A 27,515-nucleotide genomic window follows, 5' to 3' on the forward strand; every position below is an offset into this window, starting at 1 on the left:
AAACCCCTGAAACACAAATGGCAACGAGATGGACATGAACATTGGTTGTTATCGGACCAATAATGACATGTTAAAAAAATATTTACCAACATTTTAATGTTGATACCAATGTTAATGCACATATGAGTGGATCAGACCTTCATTCAGGCATTTCTGTTCCAGCTGCAGCTGCCCTCCTCTGCTCTGATGGAGGGACACTTACACTGGATCCCTAAACACAGCACTGACTTTGACTACCAGGCCAGAGGAAAGCTGAGACTAGAGAGACAGGAGTGCACAGTGAGTGTTAAAGACATAGCATGCATTCAGATCAATGCTTGTTAAACATCCAGCACCAGGCGGCCATGTTGGTTTTGCAGCTCTCAGTGCAGCTAAACGGAACAGCTGGAAGAGTCGGCCTCTGTTCCTCTCTCGCTCATCCCTTCAAGTCGAAAATTCCCAAAGCGCTAGAGGTGTGCACTGTGAAAGCATCAAAATATTTGCTGTTGTCGTTACATTTTCTCATTTTCCAGTCAAACTGCGTGCATTATCCAGGTGAAAGCTGCTGTAGACGCCTCAGAGTTTGGCAAAGGGAGCAGTTCATTGTGTGTGAGAGCGAATGGGAAGAACAGGGTGACTGTGACCGGTCAGATGTTTCACCGGCTCCGGAATCCAGAAAGAGCGGTGAGACTGGACCTGGATCTCTCCCAGAACCTCCTTCCGTCGGTCAGCGCCCTGCAGCTGAACATGGCAGCCAACGTGTCAGCAGACAGGTTGGTTTGCCATTGTCTGTGTGTCTGAGGAAATGTTTCGTAGATCTGTAGTAGTTTTTATTTCCTCGCCTATTTGTCCTCCTCCAGCGTGTCTCTGCATGGCTCCGTGACACAGGGACAGGAAGCGCTGCTGGTCCAGGTCAAAGGGTCACGGATAAACTCCCAGGTTCTCCGGTTGGCTTTGTTGGGGAATGTTCACCATTCCATGTCCGTATTGGAGGCTCTGCCCTCAGTCCTGGGTCTGGATGGAGTGTTAGAACGCTCTGATACTTTAACAGAAGGTACAGCTTTTCATTTCATTTTCATCATTGGAAAAGTATTCACGCCCTGTTAGCACTTCCATATATTGTCACCATAAAACACAAACCATAAGATGATGTTATCCAGCAGAGCAACACAAAGCAGTGTAAAGAGGAAGCAAAACAATTTCAGGAATTTGCTCCTTTGATTTAATTAAAATATTATGTAAAATCAACTCTTTTGAGTTTTACATGATGTTTTAATGTTATTCCCTCATCAAAAACATAAGTGCAATGTTGCCTTTATTCTTTTATGCATGTTTGAAAAATCCTTGAGTCTCCCATGTCCACCATGTGGAGTTCCTAAACTCTTGCTCCAACAAAGTCCGCCCATTTCCTCAAAGCTCCTCCCCTCGCACCTCCTCTCACTCCTCCAGACTAGCCAACAGCAATTAGCAAACATCTGGTAGGAGTGCAATTGCTGAGCACATTATAGGAGCTACTTCTCAGGCCAAAGCTCCTAAGAACGGCTATAAGCATCATAATGAGAAATACTGTTGTGATGGTGTAGTGTTTGTCTTAAAGAGAAAGAGGCCTAATTTCAAGGTGTCAAATTGGGAAGTTTAATTGTCTTTCAAGTCATGTTTGACATATGCAGCATTTTTATAACAAGTAAAGGCAACATGGTAACTTGATTTTGCTATAAAATGGAAAATTGGTTATGTCGACCCTTTAAGGGGTATCAGTTAAATTTTCAAATAAAATACGTAGAAGTTTGTGGTTGGAGTGTAAAATGAGACAGAAAGTTCAAAGGGCACGAACAATTCTGAACAGAACTGTATACAACTGATTTTTGTCATGGTATGCTACCTGATTGGTGCCAGTTTTACTAGGATGTCCTGTGTACAAAGTACACAGGACGGCTGTGTACTTTGTCTTTGAGATTATTTTAACCCTCCGCTCCCCTACCACAAATCCCGGTAGTTTTAGCTCTGTGTGCATGTTGCTGCAGGCCACCTGATGGTTAATGTGATGGAAGCTGTACACAGCATAGAGCTGAGACATCAGCTGGATGCTGCAGAAGGTCTGGTCAAAGGAGAAGGAATGATGGGAGGTGATTACGAGCGGACACAGGCCCAGCTCTGTGTTCGGTCCGGACTCCAGAACATGTGTGCTAACGTCAGCCGCCACCTGGAGAACCGGGGAAACGGACAGCTCTCTCTTCAGCTTTCTCACTCTTTCCATCGACTCAACACCACAGGTGAGCTCTATAGATTTTCTTTAAGAACTGTAATATAAGAATGTCCAGAATAGAAGAGAAGTTTTTAAAATATTGTTTATTATAAAGAGATCATGCTGTTTCTGTAAGAGCTGTTTCTGTAAATCAGGGTTTTTATTTTAAAATTCCCCGGAGAACGCAGAGCCTCTGAGACTCCCAAAATATACAATAAAACAGATCAACCTGGCTGCAAAGTCTAAACATTTAGCCTTCCTGTTGTCTCCTGATAACCTTCCACTCTCTCAGAGCCTGAATAAACTGCAAACACGTCTCTGCATTTTGCAGAAAAAGCAGTTTTCTTTTGAAAAGTTTCTTTCGGCTCCAGTAATTGGTTCCAATAATTGTTCAAGTTATCATTCAGGGAGTTTGAAATCTTCCCATTACGATCATTAGCCAGTTCCTCCAGATTTTTGCAATTCCTTGATTGCAAAAATTCATGCAAAATCCACAGAAAAATTCCTGGATTTTCTTACACTGCTGTGCTGCATAATCGTGAGTTTGTTGAAATTTTTCCACAAAAAAGGTTAAACACCTTGGGGTTAAGTGACTTCTAACTCCTACCTGCAGGTGGCAGTATTTCCTACTTATTCTACACTGCTGCCTCAGTCTTACTTGATGTCAAGTTATAGCCTTATCCATGTAGCAGATAACAAAAATTTAGTTATTTTAGTTCTTTAAAGAAAATATTTTTAAAGTAGCAACACAAAATCAATTATTTTGATTGCAAATAAACACAACAGCAAAATCCTGGAGGAACTGATTAGCTCATTGCATCTCTAATCATAACTCAGTACATAAACACATGCATTTATGTATCTGTTAACTAACTGAGGTTGTGGTTGCAGGCGTTCCTGGTGACAGCAGTGCTAAGGTGAAGTGGACCCAGGACGAGATTGGACTGTCTGTCCTAGTAGAGCTGCAGGCTGGAGCTGAGCATGTCAGAGCTGAGTTCCTCAGAGACAGGACAGACCAGCAGTGGAGCTACTTCTCCAGGTTCCAGCATCAAGTCGAAGCCCTGCAAACAAGAGGCCTGCCAGACTCATTCCAAGCCAGAGCACAGCACCAGGTGCAGGACGGCTGTATACTTTGTCTTTGAAATTATTTTAACCAGAATGCATTAAGAAATCATCTCTCTCAGGATGTTTATACCCATGGTAACATGTCTGTTATGTTTTTATTCTCCTCAGTTAGAAACGGGAGGATTTGACATAAGTCTGGCTCTTAGCGTGGAAGATGAGAGAACGGCAGAGATGTTTTTTAGTGTGGGGTCAAAAAATAAGACGTCTGCTTTGGTCTTGATGCTGTGGCAACACATGAAGCTATTCCAGGGTCACATCCCCAATTCTTTACAGGTGCATTTTACATTATTTAGATATATATTAACGATTCCTTTAAAAAATGTTTTCTTTGGCCTGGAAATTATTTTTTTTTTGTTATAATGACAGAGCCTTCCTTCACACAGCACTTAGACAACACCATGAAATTAAGAGGCATGCCAGAAAGTAGATGGAATGCAATCTCCAAAGGATCCTGTCACAGCCCTGCCTGCAACAAAAATGATTCATATGCAAAATTCTCCCCTTCAGTAAAAGAAATGTCGTACTCAGATGCTTTGTATACAAAGACATTGATATGCACTGTCTTCCCCCTTGAATAGAACTTCAAGATTGTAAAACACACGCACACCTCCAAATTGTGCATATATTCACCTTAACAATACACATAGGGGAAACTGTCTTAGCACTAACACAGAAGCTAATAGCTAGTAGCTACAGTCTTCTGTATCGTCTCTCTTCAGAGTACAGTCAATCAGCAGCAGGTGAAGTAAATAGTGCTCCGGGATTGGCTGCTTTGCAAATGGCAGCCTGGTCAATCCTTTGCGCCTGGTCACACATGCGCTGACCACATTGTGGACACACATGTGCTGATGTGTGACCACATGTGAACCCATGTGGTTCTCATGTGGTCACATGTGAATTTCATGGAATTTTTTTTGTAATAATGACGTGAGGTACCTTGACAAATGCCAGAAGAAGGGATGGGGGTATTGAATTGAGCAACTGCGATTGTTTTTCCAAGTTGAAGAAACCATAATAATTAATGAGAATGACACTTTAATTGCCAAAGATAAAGAAGAAGAAAACAAAAAAACTGAGGTTAAAGAAGACATGGAAGTAGTTGAACATCCGGGAGACGAGGAAAACAATAATAATAGCCTTGGCTTCTTCCTGTTTAAGTCAAGTTAAAGGAAGGTATGGGTGGGTATGAGCCGACCCATACCTTCATTTTGATTTGATCAAATCAGTGACAACAAACACAAATCGGTTTTGACCAAAGTTGGATTTACCATGTCAGGTTTCTTAAAGATGTGTATTCGGCGATCGGCCAGAAAACTGCAAACAGTGCAAACCTTCCAGAAAGGTGATCTCTGGCTGCCTCAGTGCTGAGCATGTAAACTCGACCATCTCTCTCAGGTGCAAATTTTACCAAAAGGATTTTTTGTTTTCGCAGATGAACTGCACAGGGGTCTCCACTGAAGACCGACTCTCAGCCCACTGCTTTGGAAACGTGGCAAACTGGCCTGTGGAGGTACGAGCTGTTCGCTCTGACAGACCGCACCGCGGCCTCTGCTATGGCCTGTTGCTTATTCATGTTAGCCTATGGCTCCAAGTCAAAGGTTGCTACCATTCCAGTGGTCAGAAGGAACTTAAAGCCAACCTGAATCATTCTTCTGTGAGCTTCCTGACATATTTAGGGCTGCCCAGCAAATCTGGCGTTAGGCTCCTCCTTCGGCCTGGCTCCCAGAGGTGGTTTCTGGGGACTGGGATGGTGGCTGGCCCTTGGAGAGCAGATCTAAGAGCGGGACTCAGGGTGGAGTCTCTCAGGCTGTATGCTTGGCATGGACTGCTTCAATATGGAACTCATAGTGATACACAAAAAGCTGCAGTGACGGGCCATGTGAAGATGAAACGATTGTGTGACGCTAGAGCAGAAGTGAGTGTTTCCTGGAACTTTGCTACTTCCTACCTGTTAGCTGCTGTACGATGCAAAGAGGTGGGGAGAGCGGTCTGGGTGCAGGTTGGGAATATTCTGGGTCCCTTACAAAACAAAACGTCTTTAGTCTTTCATGGAGAAACAGGGAGCAATGGTCTTAAGGGATTCCTGAGCTATGAGGACCAGCAAGGTTTTCTTAAATTGTTTCTGTCTATGCTAGCGAAGGAGCACAAAGTTGAGGTAGGATGGAACCTCAGTGCCACTCTCATCCCAAACAAAGTGGATTTCCAAGGATCGGGTAAGCTCCACCATTCTTCCTTCTCTGGAAGAGCAAAATTGCTCATCAGCGACGGATCTGCACAGATTAACTCCACCGCCGTTTGGAAGCTCTTCACGTCTTTCTCAGCTAGCTTTCTGCAGAAGATAAAGCCACAATGGCTCCTCACCATGACCGCGTCTGCCACACCGAGTCAAGCCCAGGTCAAGATGGAGAGTGATGCGTGCCAACTGCTTCTCTTGGCAAACAGACGCCAGGAAGAAGAAAAGGAGAGCAAGTGGACGCTTTTTGCCCATCAGAGATGTTTCCTTCTGAAGGTTAGCGAGGAAACAAGGGACCAGAGAACTTGTTTCCCTTCAGAGAAAGAGCAAAGAAACCATCTTCCCTGAAAGATGATTCCAGCCTTTCTGACCTTTACGTTATGTTATGGATAACGGAAACGATGCTGCGTTGCCTGTTTCCTGTTTAATAACGTGGACCTTAAAGTAGCCCACAGTCGTGGTCGTAGCAGCTTACAGCAGGTCAGAGGTTTACATCCACTTATCAGGCTCCTGAGCTGCTGAGCTCCTAAGAACATCATGGAGAAACATTGGCGTGATGACATGCTGAAAGGGACGAGTGTTAGAAAGGGTGGGAGATTCTTAAAGGGACAGAGGGCAATTTTAAGATGTCAAATAGGGCTATGAGGTGAAGTAAAAAATTTTAAAATATAAATACATATACTCCGAGACATTAACATCACTTCCAGTCAAAATAAATTTGTTGGTAAAATGAACTTTAACCTTGAATCTGCCATGAGTGTGGACAGTTTCAGACTTAGCTGTGTTTAAGTAGAGCTGTATTTAAAAATCTGCTCTTGTGTGGATTAAAGAAAATCCACAGTAAATTCCAACTTCTTCACCTCATTCTTACTGTAAAGTTTTTGTTGTATCATTCTTCAACCTTGAAGAAAGAAACACATGATTAAAAAGCTTAAAATTTATACAGCATTCATGCTGACGAGAAGTGAGTATAAAACTCTGATAGGGACTTTCAGCATTTAAGCAGACATGGACGATGGTTACTCCAGCAGTTTAAATTTGTACAGGGAATTGAATTTAAGAAACTCACAGGAAAAACTTTTTCTATTAGTCTGCTAATGTAGTGTCTGCGCATGTTCTTTATTTGTCCTTTTCCCTCAAAATAGTAACTCGTTGTGTCTAAATTCTTATAGTACTGATGCCCATTATTAAGTCATTTCCTTTTCCTCCTGCAGACTCTCATTGGTCCACAGGCCTCAGCCAACATCTCCGTCTCCCATTCAGGATGTGACACAAAGCTCAGAGCCGTTCTCCAGGCTGGAGGGGAGCAGAAAGGTTCCCTCAGTCTGTCTGTAACCTGCAGTCCTCATCGCAGTCTGCGTGCGTCTGTTCTGCACTTCATCAGTGTGGTGAAAACGCTCAGATTTCCCACCAGCGGAGCGCTACCTCTGAATGTGTCAGGTGGACGTCTGCCTCAGGTGGATGCCAGCCTGGAGGTGGGACAGTGCTACCTCAGGGGGAGCGTGGGTGACTCCACCGCTCCGCAGGCAGCAGCAGACGGCGTCCAGTCGCTCACTGTGAACGTGAGCAGCCACTGTCCTCTGCTTCAGGTAACAGCATGGACGAAACAAATCGCTGTTAATACATTACAGTTATCGATTAAATATTTTCTCTTAAAATAAGGAAGACAAGCTACAAATTAAATGACAAATGTTTTCATTTAACTGTTGATATGTATTTACGGCGCTGTATTAGAGCCGTTGGAGATGAAGGAAAAAAAGTAAATTTCTGCCAAAAAAGTTAATCTCTGACACATTCTAGAAAAAAAAAACAAGGACGTTTCTGAGTTTTATAAGTTTAAAATTTGCTAGAAAAACTGAAAATTTGAGATTAATCTCAGAAATTTTCTGGAATTTTTTTTTGGACATTTCTGAATTTCAAAAGTCAAACTTTTGAGTTTTAGAAATGTTCAGTGTCAAAGGTTGAAAAGTTTTGTCAGTAAAATTTGTATTATGTACTTAAAAATATCTAATTTGTTGGTGCATACATGAAAAAAATGAAAGTCAATTAAGTTCTAAAACACAAGGTAAAGTTATTTCTAAAAATAATTTGACATATTTTAAGTGTTTAAGCATTACCTTTATTTATTGAGCCATTTATATATCTTTGCTTGTATTTTTAACTATGCAAGTTTTGATCCTTCATGACAGTCACTCATCATCATATTTCCTCTCAATTAAACTATTCCTTCTGATTGCTAAACTTTTGTTCAGCAGCTTTTAACAAATAACTAATCCCCCCCCTCCTAATCTTACAAGTGTACAAAGCTATCAGCAGACAGACGGCCTCTAACAGCCCACAGCATGATGCTTCTCTCACTGTTTGTATCGTAGGGGTGGGTCCTCCCTCAGACTCTGGCCCTTTGGGGCCTCCTGTCGGTGGCTCCCTGCCAGCTGACCGTGTCGTCCTCTCTAAGGCTGGACGATGAGGATGCGTCTTTAGAGCTGAGTCGGTCTTGTGTGACTCCATATCTCTTTGGGAGCATCAATCAGTCGTTCTCTGGGCTAAAGAGCCGAGGTCTGCCTCAGACGGTCAGCGTGGAGGCTTTGGCTCCGGAGGGTTCGGACCAGGCTGGGGCCGTGGCTATTGATGTTGGAACATGTAGGATTAGAGCCAGGAGAATCGCTCAGGACAGAGGAACGGGACGCCGGCTTTGGGCCTGGGAGACAGACTGCCCCGGGTTACAGGTACAGCTTTGTTCCACATTTCATCCAGCTGGACGTTTCATTTTTACTCTCTCATGTTTATATGAACAGCTAAAGGCAAAGACCGAAGAAGAGAGGAATCTATAAGGCAGGGGTGTCCCAAGGGTGGGCCACGGGCCACTTGCAGCCCCTGGAATGGTTTAGTTATTTTTCTGAATCATTACTCTCCCCCCATTGCAGGTGATTGAAGCAGATGGAGATTTTTTTTTGAATTAGAACAAACTTATGACCCACAAATTAAAATCTTGTCGCAAAATGTTAGATGAAACAAAAAGTGTTCATCTTTTAAAGGAGCAGTGTTATGTGAAATTGACTTTTTTGAGCTTTATGTCATCTTATAATGTTATTCCCTCATCAAAAACATACATGGAGTGTTGCTTTGATTCTTTCATGCATGTTTGAGAAATTCTTGAATCTCCCATGGTAACCATTCAGCTGTGCAAATAGCCTGGTTGGACTTAGCTCCACCTTTCAGACAAAGCTCCTCCTCAGAGCTGTAGCCAACAAACCTCTGCCTCACAGAGCCCTCCTCTGTGACTTCCCCACTCAGCTCCTTCAGACTAGTCAGAAGCAATTAGCAAACACCTGATGGATCTGGGCAACTGCTGAGCTCATTGTATGAGCTCTTTCTAAGTGAAATGCTGGTAAAAACTTTGTTAAAGGGTTAAAAGAGAAGCAGCACAATGACTTCTTGAGGGCAGAATTTCAATTTTAGTTTTTTATAAGATGTTTTCTTTTTTGGCATGTTAGTTCTCTTGAATTGACAAGTTTGGCCCATGAAACAAACAGTTTGGACACCCCTGCTGTAAGAAATCCATATATCCTGAGTTTAACATGTGTAGTTCAGCACCAGTTTGGGTCACAGTGACAGCTGAATGTGTGACCCAACAGGTTCATGTGAACGGCTCAGTGAGGGAACAGCCTGGAGGTGTGTGGACGGCTGTGATGGAGGCTGATCTGAAAGGCAGGGGAGCGTTCCTCAGGCTGGAGGCTGAACCCGGGCCAGAGCTGAGAGTGGAGGGCGTGTTGAACCATGACAGTCCCCCCCTCACCGTCCTGCCTAACAGCAGTACACTGAGATTCAGCATCTCTGGATTACATGCTGCAGAAGTTCTTGTTCAGACGGAGGAATGCCGCCTCAGAACTCGAGGAGATGTAATGTCACACCCTGGCCTGCAGGTGTCACTGCTATACCACAATAACTGCTCTATAATTCAAGTACGGGTAACATACAATAGGTTCTTTACACAGAACGCATCACTTCAGCATGATCACTTCATTAACTGATGTTTTCCTGCTTCTAAAGGAGTGGTTCAGTCCAAACATCATGCAGGCTTCAGGCTCTCTGCTGATCTCACCAGCTTCTGTTTCCTCCCACATCTTCTTGGTGGTAGACGGCAAAGAGTTACACACCGAGCTGTCTGCAGAACAAGCAGAGGTTTGAAAACAGAACCGAACTGACGTTTCAAATCGACTCGTTTGACACAAAGATGTACGTCTTATTGTGTGTTTCTTCTTCTGCAGGTTCACAGGGAAGTATTTCTACATCTGAACCATTCCGTGCCCCTGCTGAAGAAACTGGGCCTGCCTGTGAATTTTTCTCTGGCAGTAAACTTTGAGAGACACAACAATGGTTCACGCTCTTTTACAGCCAACGGCAGAGCAGAAAATCAGCGGGTAAGAACAGCAATCAGATAAACTCTGAGGTAACAAGTTCCTTCAGTTAACCAAACCCAGACTTGAAATGGGTGTAATTTCTTTTTTGCCTTGAGTCTACATGTAGTTTTTTTTTTCCCCCAGTTTTCTCAAGAGCTTAAAATGGAAAAGACATCTGAGATCATGAGGGTGAAGAGTGAGCTAAAACATGCGGTGAATTATTTGGACAAGCTGGGAGTCCCTGGAAGCAACAGCGTACAGGTTGGCTTGGTTTTCACACCGTAAAAAAAAACAAAAAACAATGGGTTGGCTCTGGAAGCAGGGTCGCTGAGCTCAGGTTGTGTGTTTCAGGTAGAACTTGGTTCTGCTGAAGGTCGGATCCTAAGCCTGGAGTCTCAGTGTGGAGCTCAGCAGTCAGGACTCAGACTGCAGCTGAAGACGATTCCTGAACTCAAAGAAGTGAGGGGAACCCTGTGGCACGGTTCGTCATGGCTTCACCGCCGAGGCCTGCCCCTGAGAATATCGGTACGCTTTGCGTTGACATGCTTTTATTGCCAATTATTATTAATAGTGATAAGCAGCAGACGTGTTGGTCTGAAAATGTATTTGTGTTTACTCTCCCAGGGCCTTTGCTCCATGAAGGGAGCGTTGTCTGAGCTCCAGTCCAGGGCTGAGCTCAGTGTGGACGGATGCAAGCTGCTCACGTCCGGGCTGAATGTCAGCGGAGCTGTCGGTCGCCTGGCTGGGCTCCTCTCATTCTCTCCTGCTGCTCTCAATCAAACACGGACACAACACAAGCTGGACGCTGTCCTAACTGTACAGTTCAAAGGTCAAGACATCGTGTCATTTCACTTCTTCAAATTTGACTAGGTTTAAAAATTAGTTTCATTTATGTTTTCTCTGAGGGAAAAGGATGCAGGCAACCAAAAGTATTATTAACCAGAACTGGAGCCAGCTCTCACAGGGTCATAGGTCACCTCAGGAAATTTGCTCACTCCCTTTGTCCTGTACCCCCGGCCTGCATCTCAGGAAATGTTTGGCATGTTGACTGATTGGGTCACAGCGTAGTAATATATATATTTGCACCACAGAAAAACATTTTCTGTGCTCAGAAGTTTTGTACGACAGCATATTAGAGCCATCATAGATTTAAAAAAGGAGTACATTTCAGCCAAAAATCTCAGAAATTTTTAGATTAATCTCAGGAATTTTCTAGAAAAAAAAAAAGGAAAATTCCGAAGTTTAAAAAACCAAAATGTTCAGCTTTTGGAAATTTTCTGAGTTTCATCTTGATGTGATCTGAAATGAAAATGATTTTGACCCTCTTTGTTTTAAGGTATTAATTTATCCTTTTCTTTTATACACTAATAATTTAAACTTCTGCAATTTTCTTGCTTTATTGTCTCTACCTGCAAAATGCAATAATACAGTTTGACCAGCAGATGTCACTGTTGTCCTTTCATTTGTATCGCTAATTTTGACTACTCTTTCCAAGCAAAAAAACACAAAGACCATTAATAATCTGTATTTTCATTTTCATTAATTCAGTGCCAGAAAAAATCCCAAGATGCATTGCCACTAACTAACGTTGTGTTTTGCAACCGTCTTCAGGTCCTTTAAGAAGCGCATCATTAGACTTTCACCGCCAGAACTGGAGGTTCCGGCTGGCAGGGGAGGCCGGGGGCTGGGGAACGCGTGGCGGTACCAAGGAGGCCCGGTTCACACTGAGGCACACTGAGCGAGGAGAAGCTAGCCCTGCCTTCCAGGTGTAATGAGGTCAGCATGTAGAAGGAAGTTCCCACAGCGCTGCTCCTCCCTACTAACGTCCTCTGACTGGTTTCAGGTGGAGGGCTGGGGGAGACTGACGGAGTCCCTGCTGAGGGGCTCCATGGCCGTCAACCCTGAGCTCAGCTCTTCATTCGCACTCATTGTCCAAGGACACACCTCCACTCCCAGGTGCTGATACTGCTCAAAGATTTTATAGCTGATTTTCAATCACCAGCTGATTTCTCTTTAAAAACTGTAAATAAAAAACAAAATACTTTTTTCCTTAGGCCATTTTTTATTTTTCAAAAAATGGCCTAAAATTAGAGTTTAGATTAGGCTTAAAAAAATCCACCCTGACCCGGCAAAGCCCATAGGCACTGTGATGGATCTGACTTTAATTATATAGGATGAGATAATATTTTATTGATCCCTGAAGTGTGGGGGCGGGGGTCTTGTTTTTCCCAGCATAGCACACAACAAAAATTAAAAATAAGTAAATAATAGTAATAAACATTCAACAATAAATAGCAGTGACAGTCCTAAAGGCACACACATATCACTCAGTATATTTCTAAAGATATATTCCAACTGCTGTAGACAAAAGGAGGATCTTTGCTCCCTTCCACTCACTTTTTCAAGGACACAGCTTTCTGCCAAATCTTGATCACAACCACCTGTTGATGTCATCTGTTTAGAATAAAGTCAACACTTTTTTGACTAAATTACTCGTGTACCAGCACATCCCAAATTAAAGGAAACGCATTTCTATGAACTGGAGGCCAATGCATTCAAATTTAAACAAACAAACAAAAAACTAGAAAAAATGTCAGGTGATCTAAATGTAATGTGAAATACTAATAATAAGAATACCCATAGCTGACCTTTGTTGTGATGTCTAGCAAGGAGCTGATGGTGAACGTGGTCCACAGCGCCCCCCAGCTGCTGCCATACCTGCCCCCCCAGCTCCACCTCCGTTCTCAGGTGGGTTAACTCCTTTTCAGCCAGGCGGAGGGTCCCACTTCCATATCTTTACATTTGAAGTAGAGTTGCCTGCCTCTTAAAATTCTCATTCCCGTCCCAGTTGAACCAGTCCCGGTCCAACGTGGCAGCGCTGGTGGAGGTGTTGTCAGGCAGGAGGAAGCTGTGGGCTCTGGGGGAGCTGGCGGCCATGGAGGATGGCTACAGGCAGACTGCGGAGGTCAGACACTCCTTCCCTCAGGTACCACTCAGATAAACTGTCAGTTCATTCTGTGGAAATCTTTCCATCTTCAGATTGCATTGTCCTATAAGTTTATAAGTTTGCCCATCATCAAGAAAAATTATTTGAATTATATTGATTAGCTTCTCCTACAGAACATGTATGTGTGTTTGTGTGTTAGCTGCAGACTGTTCCCAGGACAGTCGCAGTTAGAACGCTGTATGAGGCCAGAAGGTGGCGCCACCAGATCCAGCAGGCCACCGTGTGGGGCAGCCACCAGTTCAGCCTGTCTGCTCTGCACTCGTCTGCTCCGGGTCCAGACGCGGAGCCGGGCAACCACACTCTGAAGGGTAAACACCAACACACACGCTTTATATAACCTCACACGGTGCACCGTAAACATAGACTTTATTTTTGCTTTTCTGAAGATACAACTGCAAATGTCACAAAATATTGGAATTTTTAATGATCAACAAACAAAATGTACTAAATGATTGTTAGTGATGCATGGATTTTCAATACAATCTGTATACAGCCCTCCTGAGTCAATACCTTTGATGGTATTTGTTTTGGATTATAAAATGTTTGCTCCTCGATTTTTTTCTTTTCTTTTCTTTTTTTTTTTAGCTTACTTTCAGTGTATGGAGAGAGTACAAGTGCAGACATTTTAATAAAATAAAAAAAATTGTCACTCATTTCAGAAACTGAAATTCACATCAAATAGACAACACACAAATTATTTAAACCTTTATTTCTTGTAATTGTGATAGTTATGGTTTGCAGATAGCAAAAAAGCCCCGAAAATTCAGTGTCACAGGAAATTACACTTTTTTCTTCCACTCAACTTTCTATAAATATTCTTGGAGATACAATTCTGTAAACAGCCAGCTTCTTCAAGAATTGACAGTTTTTTTGTGAAATGTGTCTGACTGTCTTGTGGACGTCTGTCCTGCTGGTCCATAGTGAGAGACTGTTTGGAGGCTCAGGAGTAAATTAGCTGCTCATATAACATTAATTTGCGATTTTTTATTTATTTTTTTACTTTTGTATTTTCTGAGATGCTGAATTTTGGTTTTCTATTATCTGTAACCCATAATCACCAAGAAAGAAATGAAGGCTTTAAATATTTCCCATCTATATATGATGTGAGTTTCCCTTTCTGAAGACTATTGAAGATTTTGTTTTGGTTTCTTTCAACAATATTCTGACACTCTTCTATAAAGTGTTGGTTTTTTATTGTTTTTTTTCTAAGTTAGCCATTAATACTGCTATTCAGATGCTTTTCATTGTTGTCTGGTCACACTCCACTGGCAGCTCAGACTTCTGTGAGCCTTTCTGAAAACAATCATCTTGTTTTTGGCTCACCCTCCTCCGTTCTCCAGTTTGGGTGTGGAGAGTCGGCACCCGCGTCCATGTCTCTGCGGAGTTTCTCCGAGGTTCTCTCATCTCCAGTCTGGCTGAAGCTGGATGCTGTCTAAATGTTTGCTCTTGTGCTTTCTTGGCAGTAATGCGTCAAATTGTTCTCTAGAAGAACAATTGTCGTGTACTCCCAAAGGACTGCTCTGTATTTTTCTCGATCAGTCTTTGTTCTGTTTAGTGTCCTGTTCCTAATCCTTGTCCTAACCGTACCTGCCTACAGATAGTCTTTGCATGCTTCACTAGTGGGACGCAGCTGGATACAGATTGTTAGTGTCTTTGTTGTCCTTCCCATCAGTCCAGGTCAGCGGCCTTCCCCGTTTGAGCAGTCTGGAGTTGGTGCATGAGAGCTCCTTCCACAGCCGACTGGACAGCGTCTCACTGGGCTGGAAGAGGCAGGGACAGCTGGAGCAGGTGAGAAAGAGCAAAGTGTCCCAACCCAGTGAAAAAAAACCCCCACACCTTTAGACAGAAGCTTATTTATCTGGAATGCACCTGTAGGGAAAATAATAAACAAAAAGCATATATTTTTAGGCAATAATGTGTCTATATGGAAAGCCTATATTTTTCTCCCAGTTTCTGTCCGGATGCAGAGGTGGAGAATTGTTTCAACTTCATTTTCTTTTTCTTCTCTTTCTTACAGAATGTCATAAAGAGTTTAAATGTCTTTTTTTTATTATGTTTTTTTGTGCAGGTGCGCATTCTCAGGTCGTGGAGTCACTCTGAGGAGACAAACGAGACGAAGCTGGAGCTGAAACATCCCTTCTGCTCGGCGCTGAGCCAGTTGTCTCTGCACACTCTGTCACTCCGCTCACCCAGGAAGGGCAGCAGCAGACTGGAGGTACACTACCAGCTCCACATTAGACTCCATCCATTTGGACATGATACTCTAAACCACGAGTATCCAAAGTGTGGCCCTCGGGGCCATTTTCTGGCCCTTGAAATCATTCTGTGTCTAAAATGTAATAATAACATTATTTTCACCAGACTGTTAATGACGATATGCTTAAAATGAATTAAAGTCAAATTTTCTCTGATCTAAAAAATGCTGGAAATTAAAATAGGTTCTATTGAGACCAAAATTGCAACGTTTGTTATATTTCCACCTGCGGTGGTTTCCTTTCACACGGCACTGAATCAAACCAGTCAATCCCTTTAAAAAACCTGTTCCTGTGTGTGTGTGTGTGTGTGTGTGTGCGTGTGTGTGTGCGTGCGTGCGTGTGGGCGCGCGTGTGTGTGTGTGTGTGTGTGTTCTGCAGACCCATTTGTCCTGGGACGGTTCCGTTCCAGTCAACATTTCTCTCACCCTGAACAAACTCAGCTCCAGCATGGGCCGGGCGTGCGTTCTGCTTTCAGCCAAGCGGGTCTGTGGATCTCTGCGGGGTCAAAGGTCAGGGCAGGGGGGGGATGTAGCTTTTTAGGAGCATGAAGTGCATGTCTGTTGTTGCAGATGGCCGTGTCTTCTGGAAAGGGCTGCGTATCGATGGGTTACCGCGGAAACCTGTATTCACAGACTGCAGATGTGACATGGCACAACAAGAGTTTCAGACAGGGCATGACGTACCAGGTACTAATCTGCTTCTCCGTTACTGGGGAAACCGTTAAAGTTTAGGATGCTTTTAAACGGAAGCCGTTCCTCTTTTGTTTCCTCTAGAAAAGTGCTGAGGGGTTGCACGGCCTCCAGCTGTACGTGGATCTGGACCGAGTGTCCCCTGCACCCTGTCACTCACACATGCTTCTGGCCAAAGTCCAGACCAACCTCAGGGACCGCTTGGAGCACAGAGTGGAGCTGGGGGTTTGTCCCGAACAGCCGGTGAGACCTCATACTGGTAACCATGCAAACTAGACGAGGAAGAGGAAGTGATCCTCTTGCTAAAATTATTCGGCAATATCTAAAGATGTCCACATACCCGGTGTGTGTGTGTCAGACTCTCTGGTGGTCCGGGTTCCACAGAGTGAACTCAGGAGAGGAGCTGATCTACAGTCAGTCTAACGTTTCGGTGACCGGTCAGCCGCTCCGGTCCCATTTCACGCTCGCCCTCACCAACTCCTCCACCGCCCAGGGGACCAACATCTCTCTCTACACTGAGGTAAAGATGCTGCTGAATATTTTCTTGGTAAATGATTTATGGGTTCCAAAAAAATCTAAAATGGATCGTGTCCATTAGATTCAGCTCCCTTTACTCTGACAGCCCTAAATAAAATCCTGTGCAGCCAAATGCTTTCAGAGTATGGAGTGTGGTTTCTGAAGTTACTGTCAAAAATCAGCAACAATAAGAGATAAAAATGGTTGTCCATTTTTATGTCAAGCTAAATGTTTTGCTCCAAATTAAACATTTATTTTGTAAACTAAATATTTAACTTGCTAGGTAAATGAATCGCTATATAAATATTTAGTTTGGACATATAGCTAAATATTTAGCACGTGAACAAAATATTTACCTTGCTAATTAAATCTTTAACATATTTAGCTTGCTTGCTAAACATTTAGTTTGAAACGGTGACGTGTCGTGGTGAAAATATGACTTTGAGAAATGAGGCTTTGAAAAATGAACTACTGGAGCTGGTGTCCAGGCTGTGCCAAGCTTCCCAGTATTAGGAGTTCTGCTAATACTCAGCAGAACTCAGCAGAGTTCTGCTAATACTCAGCAGAACTCCTCCCAGCGGTTCTGGAGAGTGTTTGTGTCACCTTGTAAATCTGTGAGATTCGCCATCTCTTTGGAACCAGAACGCAGGAATTCCCCCAATAAAACCGAACGTCTAAGGAAACATTGACTGATGAAAAAATAAAAGGTTATTCACACAGATGGAGTGGAGGAAAACAAAATGAAACTGTTGTACAGAATTCAGACCCGGTTTCTTACGGTCGCAGTTCTCAGATCCGATCAGCCTCCCGTCTGAACAATTAAACACATTTTACCTAAACAATATAAAGTACTTCTACACATTGGCTGTTTTGTGCATCTTTTTCCACACCTAAATTGTTCAGATCATTAAGCAAAATGTAAAAATCTGCATGTTTTTTACATGCAGATGTAAAAAACATCTGCATGTAAACTTTAGTTACATGCAGATGTAACAAAACTTTAGTTAACTAAAGTTAACTAAAGTTTTTAGTTTAGTTAAACTAAAAACTTCACAAAGTTTTTAGTTTAACTTTGTGAAGTTGAACTAAAAACTCAATTCTGATATTTTTATTCTTTGTTCTTTGCTTATAATGGTGTTTTTTGTTTTTTTTTTTTCACTTTCCAGTCAGTGGTGGGTAACTGGAGCTTGTTGCTAGGCAGCAGCAGCATGTCAGGGCCCCATGGGGCCGGCCTCCAGGTTCACGCCACACTGGACCGCAGACATCAGGTCTGGGTCAACGGGACGCTGGGGGGCCGCTGCCTCCGGACCGCCGCAGGCTACATGAACGGTAAACAGAAGAGGCTCACCACTAACCGAGTCCAGAAAACTAAAAGGAGTAAATATGAACGTGTGTGTGTGTGTATGTGTGTGTTTTGCAGGTCCAGGCCTCTGTGAGGACATCAGTGCAGCAGTGTGTGCAGGACTGAACCACAGCTTCAAGGCCGAGGTACAGAGAAGAGAACGCTGCAGAGAGACTGAGACTCTGGGAAGCTGGTTGCTGAAGACAGCCAATCAGAGGCTGATGATGTCAGCTAGTGGCTGCTGGGAGAGATTAACTGCAATAGAGGTAACCCTAACGTCTTCAGATATGACTCGGTATGGAGCTGCTTCACTGTGTTTGCTCCTCTTCATCGTTTCGTAGGAGCGATTTCACTTCCTGAGCTCTGAGATCCAGAAGGAACTCCTGGAGAGGACGAAGGCGTTACAGCGTCTCCTAACAGAAACCACTGAACAGGTCTGCTGCCTTAAAGCTGCACTATGTCACTTAAAAAAAATAAAGTATTATTTTTTACATATTAGTTAAAAGTGTCCCCAGGTCATGACAGAGAAATATGAGACAGACAATCTGTGAAAGAATCAAGCTCCTCCGGCTTCTTCCTCTGGTCCTACCACCAGCAGGAATGCACCGCTCAAAAACAACCAATCAGAGCCAAGAGGAGGGCCTTAGCACTGCTAAATGCGCTAATGGTGGAGAAACAACTTGCTGTTCCAGGAAAACTGTTTATCCTCCGTCATCGGTGACCATGGTAACTAGCCTTAGCATTCACGGCAGGTTTTGCTGTGGTGAATCAGTTGTGGTGCAGCAGAGAGCAAGAGGAAGGCTGAGCAGCACGTACACAAGCTTGATTGACAGCACTAAGACCCTCCTCCTGACTCTGATTGATTGTCTCTGACCAGGAAGTGATGTATTTTTGAAGCTGGCCGTATGACTACTGGGAGAATCCAGAGGAGCTTGATGTTGTTGTTTTTTTTCCACAGATTATTTTGAGACATAGTGATTATACTAAAGGGACAGAATTATGTAAAATCAACCTTTTTTATCTTTACATTATATTGTAATGTTATTCCCTCAACAAAAACGTACCTAGAGTATTGCTTTGATTCTTACATTTGTGTTTGAGAAATCCTTGAATCTCCATGGCAACCATTCATAAGTTCAAAATCCCTGGGTGGACCTAACTCCGCCTTTGAGACGCAGCTCCTCCTTGGAGCTCTAGCTTTAAAGCTATCTAGAGCCTCATGTAGCACACATCCCCCGCGACTCCCCATACCGCTCCTTCAGACTAGCTAGTAACAAATAGCAAATACCTGGAGGAACTGCACATCTACTGAACTCTTTATAGGGGCTACTTCTCAACGCAACGCTGGTAAAAACCTTGTTAAAGATAAAAATAAATAAAGTAAAAAGAAATGGAGCTTTTAAAGAGAGAGAGGCTCAATTTCTCAAAGGTAGCATAGTTACTTAATTGTGCTATAAAATTGTACAATGTGCCTTGAAATCATACTGCTTCTTTAACAAATATGTATGAAACACATTATTTTTTCTAAAAGTTACATAGTGCAACTTTAATGTTTCCCCGGTAACGTCATGCTGGACCTGCAGGTGTTGGCGATTAACTCTGTGCTTCCTGTCCCCCAGCCTACAGATATGCGGCTGCTGCAGGACTGGAGCTCCGTCCCTCTGCTCGCCTCCCAGCATGGCGAGGGCCTGCTGGGCCAGGACTCCACAGGGCTGCTGTCCCTGTGGCTCAGCAGCTCCCTGCGCCGTGCGCTGACCAGCAGCCTGCCTGACCTGCTGGGTCGGCTCCAGCAAGCCTCGCTGCAGGGACAGCAGGAGCTGCGGAGTGAGTGTCTCCAGTGTCGGAGTTCTTCCTCTTACTGCCAGGAAGACGTCATCAGCGCAGTGTCTGAACTTACTGTCCAGGGCCTCTGGCGACTCTGGCTGGTGTGTACCAGGACGTGAAGGGCCAGAGGCTGGAGGCAGCATGGAGGGAGGCTGTTGGGATGTGGACCGGCAGGCTGCTGGACGTCCTGCCTGCTGAGCTGGAGAACCCTCACCTCAGAGCCCTGGCAGCAGCAGGAGCCTCGGCCCTCACCGCTGCTCTGGACGTGGTGAGGAAACGGCAACCTCTGTTTTTTTTCCACTGTCAGTTTTGTCTGTTTGACAGCAGAAACATTTTTGCCTCCTAAAGTTTGGAGTTTAAAGGTTTCCTCATTGCCAGGCCATGTCTTTGTGTTTTTGGGTTGTTGCAGGAAGCAATCAATTAATCTGAATTAAAATGAGCCTGATAGTTTGCATTCTCATATTTTCAGGAGGACAATTTTGTTTCCAGGCATCATGATCCATTTTATTTATGGTTTTGGCTGTGTGTGTTTTTTTATTATTATTATTTTTATTTTAGTTATTGTTTTTGGTTGCTGGGTTTAATTTGGATGTTTAAATTTTCTTCCAGTTCCACCCTGCAAAAACACAAAATCTTACCAAGTCATTTTGGCCTAAGAAAATATCTTAATACACTTGAAATAAGACAATCTAACTTAAAAGTAACTTTGTAGCAACATATAGACACTTATTGTAACTAAATATCTCTTTAATATTGATGAGAAAATTCTAGTTCCATTGGTAGATAAATTGACTTATAGAAATGGAAAAATGTTTTATCAGTTGAATAATCAGCCAATGGAGAACTTTCTCATCAGTATTAAGGAATTATTTACTTAAAACAAGAGCAACCAAGTTACTTTTAAATTAGTTTTGTCTCATTTCAAGTGTGCTAAGATATTTGGACTAGAAACTAGACCAAAGGTGCTTGGTAAGATTTTGTGTTTTTGCAGTTCAGTGGTGTGTTCTGTACAAAATTAAAATTTATTAGTGTTGGTGTTCTTATTTGTGCTATAAAATGGCACTACTTTAATGTTTGTCCTAAAAGTCAATGAAAACATGTAAACACCGTGAGTACTGTGTAGTAACTGAGTGTTTGGTCCAGGCGGGCCAGCAGAGCTCCCACTGGGCCGAGGCCAGACTGGCCACGGCTCTGTCTGGACTCAGGAAACGACTGGCTTCTCTCTACACATTCAGCCGCAGGTACTGCATAACTCAGGCTCACCTTAAACCTTCGTTGGCTCCTGATTTTATGAAGCTGTGTGACCGTGTGAGAGGTGGAATGTATCCCTCCTTTTTCTCTCAGAATAAGTCCTGGCTGACCTCAGTCGGTTGAAATGATGGGCCAAATAAAGACAACAAGTTGGCCACTTTAATCCAGGGGACGGTTCACGAGGTCATTTCTTTGCAGAGACTGTGTGGTCGCTGTGTCGGTGCCGCTGCTGAATCTCAACCTGTCGAGGGCCGCCAAGGGCGGGCTGCTGGAAACAGTACTGGAGGAGTGGCTCCTGGGGCCCCTGAGGGCCCTCGCCTCCGTCAGACCTGCAGCTGAGCTTTATCGCCTCAAGAGGAGAATCATGGACAGCCCGTTCAGACGTAAGCTGCTCGAGGGTTGAGATTCAACGTGTTCATATCAAACCTGTTGTAAAGTTATGTTTACATGAAACATGAGAGGAGTTTTTGATTTGATTTATTTAATTCAAACAGGCCTTCAAAAACAAGGGGGAAAAAACGCACACATAAACACCTTATGTGTGCATAACAAAGTGTTCTTATTTAATCCTACACCTTATCTGAATTTACTTAGATATGTTACTTACTGACTCAGTAATTATCAGAAATTTGTAATTATTTAAACCATGTTTTAATATCCATGTACCTGTTGAGCTGCTGCAGTAACAGACGATGTTTTAAGACTTTTAGTTTCACTGGAACCATTTCAGTAAACACTCTGTCATTGTTGTGGTTGAAGAGTCACATAATGGAGAAACTTTGTTAAAAATCAGACCCAGCTTAAGAAGCCGGCTTGGCTCTGAATACTTTTACAGGTAATTTGTGTCCTCTCAATTTAAAAGGCAAGCATTTCCGGTTTCTCCGCTTTGTTTGCGCATCAAAGTTTTTATCTGACAAAACAGATTTCTGAGTTCCTTGTATCGTTCTTGTTCACGCTGAAGCCATTACAGGAACATGTGTTTTGGACTTTCAGAATGTTCGGACCGTGGCTCAGTGGAGTTCAGCGTTGGCAAACCTGTCCGGTCAGAAAGAGAGGAGCGGCTGTAAATCACACGCCGACTCCTTTCTCTGTTGACAAAACACATCTGCTGATGGAAACGCTTCACATCCAATAAAACACATCTCTGCAGGCTCAGGGGCCTGCTTTCTACAAAGCTGGAATCCATAACAGTTATCAAATTAGTTTTTTTTTTTTGTTTGTTTTGTTTTGTTTTGTTTTTCTTCAAACATAGCCAAGTGAAGGGGAGAGAACACTGTTCTTACTGGAAACACTAATTTCAGGGTGGTGTCACTGATTCGTACTGCAGTTCCTGCCAGAACACCTGTTGACGGCGCCCAGAGTGTGTGTGGAACTGTCAGGCTGATCTGCTTCAGTACCTTATTGTACTAAAATAAATGTTCTTTACTAAAAGGAACAATAATAGACACAAAAAAGAATAAATCAACTTCTACGAATGAACTTAAACTACCACCAGTTGTTTCTTAACTAAAGTAAGCAAGGTTGGTAATCAGATTACAATTCTATGATTTAAATCTCAAGTTACCAGCAATATAAACTGCATGCTTCCAGTAATGAGCTCTTGTTTTGAAAATCTAAATGAGACACTTCCGCTGGAGAAATAGCGACAAATATTGGATTAAAAATGTAAAATAAGCAACTGTCACTGCTTCACTGTGCAGCGGTTTCTGTGGTTACATTCTTCATAATTCTCCCGAAGAAAGCAGCAAACAAAGAACCATAAAACAATTGGAATACACCGGCTTAAAGTAAAGAGCAGGAGCCAAAACACCAGCTGATTTTGGGCAGTAATGTTTTTAGGTGTCTGGAAAATGAGCCATTTCAAAAACCTCCAGAATGTAACATCATAAATCAGTGCGTTACTTAGCAGCCTCAGCAGAGCTCCTCCACATTTGGTCAGCCTGTTTTACCACTGTATGCGCTCCATAATGGCTACTGGAAAAGACAAGTGTTTTGTTGTTGACTGTCCATCTAGCAAACCACTTCCTGCATTCTTGTTGGATGTGCAGGAGGCTCCACTTCTACTTTTCATAGATGTACGGTTGTATAACTGCAGCCATTTTAAAGTGTGTGTGTAAACGTTGAGTTCGGGGGCGTGGCCAGCAGCAGTTTATTTGGATTTAAAGTGACAGAGCCCTAAAACATGTAATTCTGAAAGGAGATGAAAATAGACAGAACTGAGCAGACTAAAATCTCATTATCTAAGAATGAATTTGTGCAAAAAAATGTAATGAACACGTTTTGTTATAGAACTATCTTAACCTGCTGAATGAAACATCACAGGTCGCCTGTAATGTGTTTGCCTCTCCTCTCCCTGTGTTCCTAAAGACCAAGCGCTGCTGGTGGCTGATCAGTTTGTGGTGACGTTTGACGGGCTTCTGTATCAACTTCCTGTTTCCTGTCCGCTGCTCCTCGCCCAGGACGTCCGCACCGAGCCGTCCTTCACGCTGCTGCTAGACGCCAACGCTCAGAGCTCCCTGCTGATACACATGGACAACAGCAGCGTCCACATTCAGCACACCGGCCAGGTTGGTGTACTGCCGGTGAAAAGTATTCATCTTCTCAAATGTCTTGCCAGTTCAACATGAAATAAGTGATTGTATAAATATTCACCCCCTATCAGTCAGTATTTAGTAAAACACACCTTTGGATGCAATCATAGATTTGACTAGGCCACTCCATGGTTGTTGACTTGCTGGAAAATAAAAGCTGTAGTTCATTTTGCGTCCCCACAGCATGATGCTGCCACCACCATGCTCCACAGTAGGGATGGTGTGTTTGTGTTCCAAACAAAATCTTGTCTGACGGCCTTAACGCTCCATTTCGGTCTCATCAGATCCACTTCACGGAGTCTCAGTCATTATGAGACTATTAGCACTGATTGACCAGACCTCTGTTAAATTAGGTCATTCATTTTAAAATGGGGTGAATATTTATGCAGTCACTTATTTTATGCTAAATATTTTTTAAATTGTTTTATATAAACTATTCTTCATTTCGACATTAAAGATTGTTTTTCTGTTTTGTCAAAAAAAAGCCAAATTTTGTTGATGGTGATTGACTTGCAAAAGCAAAAATAGTATAAAACACCCAAAGGGGGTGAATCTTTTTATAGGCACTGTAAGTGAATGATGATGCAGACGGTTACAGTCTCTCTCTGTGTCTCAGGTGAAAGCTGACTGTAAGAACGCCGTCCCACATGGACCCCTCAGTAGCCGTGGGCTGACTGTGAAAAAAGGCTCAAACAATGTACAGGTGTCCAATCAGAAGGGACAGTCGGTGTCATGTGACCTGCAGCTGGAGCTGTGCAGCTTCACCCTGGATGGATGGTTACATGGTAGGAGCCGAAACCTGATTTTTACATTTATTGTTTTAAAAAAGTCAAGTTTTTACTCACAGTGTGACATTAAAACAAATTAAATTTTCTCTTTACATCAGTTATTATTACTGACATTATTTAACACCAGGACAAGGAGAGAATCTCATGACCAAAGAGTCAAATTTGGGGACACAGAACCGGTTTCCTTTCTGGACGGTGTGACCTCATGCTCATGAGCATCAGGAAATCAAAATCCAGAAATGAAGGCGACTAAAAGAGGTTATTGTTTTTCTTCATGACCTCATGACCTCTTTGCTGATTTCTTTAGATTTTCTTCCCATGATGTCACATGAATGTATTTGAGGTGTTAAAATCCACCTGAGCCTCCGCTTAGGTGGATTTGTCAGTTAACCTATCAGAAGCCTATAAATCCATGACATCATTATCCTGGTTTTCATAAATTGTATAAAAAAATAAAAACATGTAATCTTAGTGTATGAAAACTTCTACATAAAGAAACAGAAAAACATGTCCTCTATTCTGACATTTAGCAAATAGATATAAATAATTATAAGACTTAAAGATGGAAATTTGTCTGATTTAATGTCAGACAGTAAGATGTTTTTTTGACAGGGTATCATTGTGCTCACTGGTGGAATTTCAGATTTTTCTTTTTTTTTATTCAGTTTTTCATAAAATATGGCTGAGAACACAAAAAAATATTTTCACTCATGGTCTGTGGTTAGCTGAAGCCATTTATTGTCCAACAAAAATCATAATAACCTTGATTAAAGGCAAAAATCACCAGCGTACGTAAACTTTTGATCAGGGTGATTTTGAGAGTTTTTGTCAAAATGTTTTTAGCTTATTAATTTTTATGATTTATTTTATTTTATTTATTTTTGTTTTTTTGTGATTTACAAAGAGTAAGCCCATTTGTTTGACAAAAAATGTCTCAATTAAAACCCTGAGCATGAGTGGAAATAGTTTTTGCGTTATCAGTCACATTCTCTGAAAAACGTCCAAAACTTCAGAAATTCCACCGGCGTCCATAAACTTATGAGCCGTACATAAACATGTGATTTCCACGGTAAACGTAAAGGAACGTTTTCTGCTTCGACTCGTTTCCCTACTCAGGCACATCCACTGGTCTGCTGGGGACCAACGATAACGACGCAGGCAACGATTTCTCTTTGCGTGACGGATCTCAGGCGAAGACTCTGGAGGAGTTTTTCCACAGTTGGGAGGTCGGATCAGCAGTGCCATTTAAACTTTTTTTCCCCTCCATAAATGTCTAAATGTCATAAATGTTTGCTTTGGTGGAGTGGAGCTTATCTGAGCATGTTTGTCTTTCACTGGTCCCATCTGTCTGCATCTGCAGCTGGAGCCAAAGTGCAGTAAATCCACAGAAGTTTCCACAGCAGCGGTGAGCCTGGCGAGCTGCGCTTCCTTCTTCTCTTCCGCAGATTCGCCTCTCAGTTCCTGTTTCAGGGTGGTAAGTGAAGAGGAAAATACTTCTAGTATTCCTCAGCTACTTTTTAGCTTGTTGGAGATAAAGAAATTCAAGCTGATTTAAAAAAAAAAAACAAAAAAGCACTGTGTGAGGAGATTTGTCTGGCAGAACATCTCAAGTAGATTTTTCTAAAATTGGATTGAATTCCATGGCAAGAAACAGCAGATAAATTATCCAAAAAAAATCTGTTTTTCTCCTTTTCAGGTGAGATTTTGTTGAGATATTCTTTACGTGACCATAAGATCCGAACAGGAGCAGAATTTTTATAATTTAACTAAAAACCCAATGTAACTAAAAACTTGTTGCCCCCCATCTCGGCGCCTGCACGTTGGGGTTTACCCCGGTGAACGAGAGGGTAGCCTCCCTCCGCCTACGGGTGGGGGGACGGGTTCTGACTGTTGTCTGTGCTTACGGGCCGAACAGCAGTTCAGATTACCCACCCTTCTTGGAGTCCTTAGAGGGGGTACTGGAGAGTGCCCCTCCTGGGGACTCCCTTGTTCTACTGGGGGACTTCAACGCTCACNCAGATTACCCACCCTTCTTGGAGTCCTTAGAGGGGGTACTGGAGAGTGCCCCTCCTGGGGACTCCCTTGTTCTACTGGGGGACTTCAACGCTCACGTGGGCAATGACAGTGAGACCTGGAGGGGCGTGGTTGGGAGGAACGGCCTCCCTGATCTGAACTCAAGTGGTGTTCTGTTGTTGGACTTCTGTGCTCGTCACGGATTGTCTATCACAAATACCATGTTCAGGCATAAGGGTGTCTATATGTGCTCTTGGCACCAGGACACCCTAGGCCGATGATCGATTTTGTCATCGTTTCATCGGATCTGCGGCCGTATGTGTTGGACACTCGGGTGAAGAGAGGTGCGGAGCTGTCCACTGACCACTACCTGGTGGTGAGTTGGTTCCGGTGGTGGGGGAGGAAGCCGGTCAGACCTGGCAGGCCCAAATGTGTAGTGAGGGTCTGCTGGGAACATCTGGCGGAGTCCCCTTGACTCCGCCAGATGATCAGCTGCTTCTGAGAAACAGAAGCAGCTGATGGGTACCAGTGGGCGAAGCGGCATGTGGCTTGGGTGGTCGCTGAGGCAAAAACTCAGGCGTGGGAGGAGTTTGGAGAGGCCATGGAGAAAGACTTCCGCACGGCTTCGAGGTGATTCTGGTCCACCATCCGGCGTCTCAGGAGGGGGAAGCAGTACAGCACCGACACTGTTTATAGTGTCAGTGCAGTACAGCACCGACACTGTTTATAGTGGGGATGGTGTGCTGCTGACCTCAACTCGGGACGTTTTGGGCCGGTGGGCAGAATACTTCGAAGACCTCCTCAATCCCACCAACATGCCTTCTGTTGAGGAAACTGAACCTGGGGACTCTGGGTTGGGTTCTCCAATCTCTGGGGATGAGGTGGTCAAAAAGCTCCTCGGTGGCAGGGCCCCTGGGGTGGATGAGATCCGCCCGGAGTTTCTTAAGGCTCTGGATGTTGTAGGGTTGTGTTAGCTCACGTGACTCTGCAATATTGCATGGGCATCGGGGGCAGTTCCCCTGGATTGGCAGACTGGGGTAGTGGTCCCCCTGTTCAAAAAAGGGGACATGAGGGTGTACTCCAATTACAGAGGGGTCACACTCTTAAGCCTCCCTGGTAAGCTCTATTCAGGGGTCCTGGAGAGGAGGGTCCGTCGGATAGTCGAACCTCGGATTCAGGAAGAGCAGTGTGGTTTTCGTCTTGGTCGTGGAGCACTGGACCAGCTCTACACCCTCAGCAGGGTCCTGGAGGTTGCAT

General features: G+C 43.4%; 1 protein-coding gene across 1 annotated transcript in view; it reads left to right on the top strand.

The window, feature by feature from the left end:
- Positions 1-27,515, top strand: part of LOC103140064 (uncharacterized) — a 32,500-nt gene that overhangs the window by 1,002 nt on the left and 3,983 nt on the right. Inside the window, exons 2-39 of the mRNA XM_016672908.1 lie at positions 163-279; positions 360-452; positions 535-752; positions 840-1,033; positions 2,004-2,252; positions 3,116-3,336; positions 3,458-3,622; positions 4,782-4,859; positions 6,797-7,171; positions 7,955-8,308; positions 9,218-9,544; positions 9,633-9,764; positions 9,851-10,003; positions 10,127-10,243; positions 10,334-10,507; positions 10,607-10,811; positions 11,594-11,748; positions 11,826-11,938; positions 12,649-12,730; positions 12,831-12,968; positions 13,129-13,297; positions 14,662-14,777; positions 15,058-15,204; positions 15,623-15,727; positions 15,814-15,930; positions 16,018-16,176; positions 16,292-16,453; positions 17,616-17,778; positions 17,870-18,057; positions 18,133-18,225; positions 19,411-19,615; positions 19,696-19,883; positions 20,759-20,856; positions 21,065-21,249; positions 23,234-23,433; positions 24,074-24,242; positions 25,362-25,471; positions 25,606-25,719. Coding sequence (XP_016528394.1) covers positions 187-279; positions 360-452; positions 535-752; positions 840-1,033; positions 2,004-2,252; positions 3,116-3,336; positions 3,458-3,622; positions 4,782-4,859; positions 6,797-7,171; positions 7,955-8,308; positions 9,218-9,544; positions 9,633-9,764; positions 9,851-10,003; positions 10,127-10,243; positions 10,334-10,507; positions 10,607-10,811; positions 11,594-11,748; positions 11,826-11,938; positions 12,649-12,730; positions 12,831-12,968; positions 13,129-13,297; positions 14,662-14,777; positions 15,058-15,204; positions 15,623-15,727; positions 15,814-15,930; positions 16,018-16,176; positions 16,292-16,453; positions 17,616-17,778; positions 17,870-18,057; positions 18,133-18,225; positions 19,411-19,615; positions 19,696-19,883; positions 20,759-20,856; positions 21,065-21,249; positions 23,234-23,433; positions 24,074-24,242; positions 25,362-25,471; positions 25,606-25,719 — 6,324 coding nt within the window. The 5' untranslated portion in view covers positions 163-186. The remainder of the gene's footprint in view (positions 1-162; positions 280-359; positions 453-534; positions 753-839; positions 1,034-2,003; positions 2,253-3,115; positions 3,337-3,457; positions 3,623-4,781; positions 4,860-6,796; positions 7,172-7,954; positions 8,309-9,217; positions 9,545-9,632; positions 9,765-9,850; positions 10,004-10,126; positions 10,244-10,333; positions 10,508-10,606; positions 10,812-11,593; positions 11,749-11,825; positions 11,939-12,648; positions 12,731-12,830; positions 12,969-13,128; positions 13,298-14,661; positions 14,778-15,057; positions 15,205-15,622; positions 15,728-15,813; positions 15,931-16,017; positions 16,177-16,291; positions 16,454-17,615; positions 17,779-17,869; positions 18,058-18,132; positions 18,226-19,410; positions 19,616-19,695; positions 19,884-20,758; positions 20,857-21,064; positions 21,250-23,233; positions 23,434-24,073; positions 24,243-25,361; positions 25,472-25,605; positions 25,720-27,515) is intronic.

The sequence above is a fragment of the Poecilia formosa genome, unplaced genomic scaffold, assembly GCF_000485575.1.
Source record: "Poecilia formosa unplaced genomic scaffold, Poecilia_formosa-5.1.2 Scaffold67, whole genome shotgun sequence".
NCBI classification, from domain to species: domain Eukaryota; kingdom Metazoa; phylum Chordata; class Actinopteri; order Cyprinodontiformes; family Poeciliidae; genus Poecilia; species Poecilia formosa.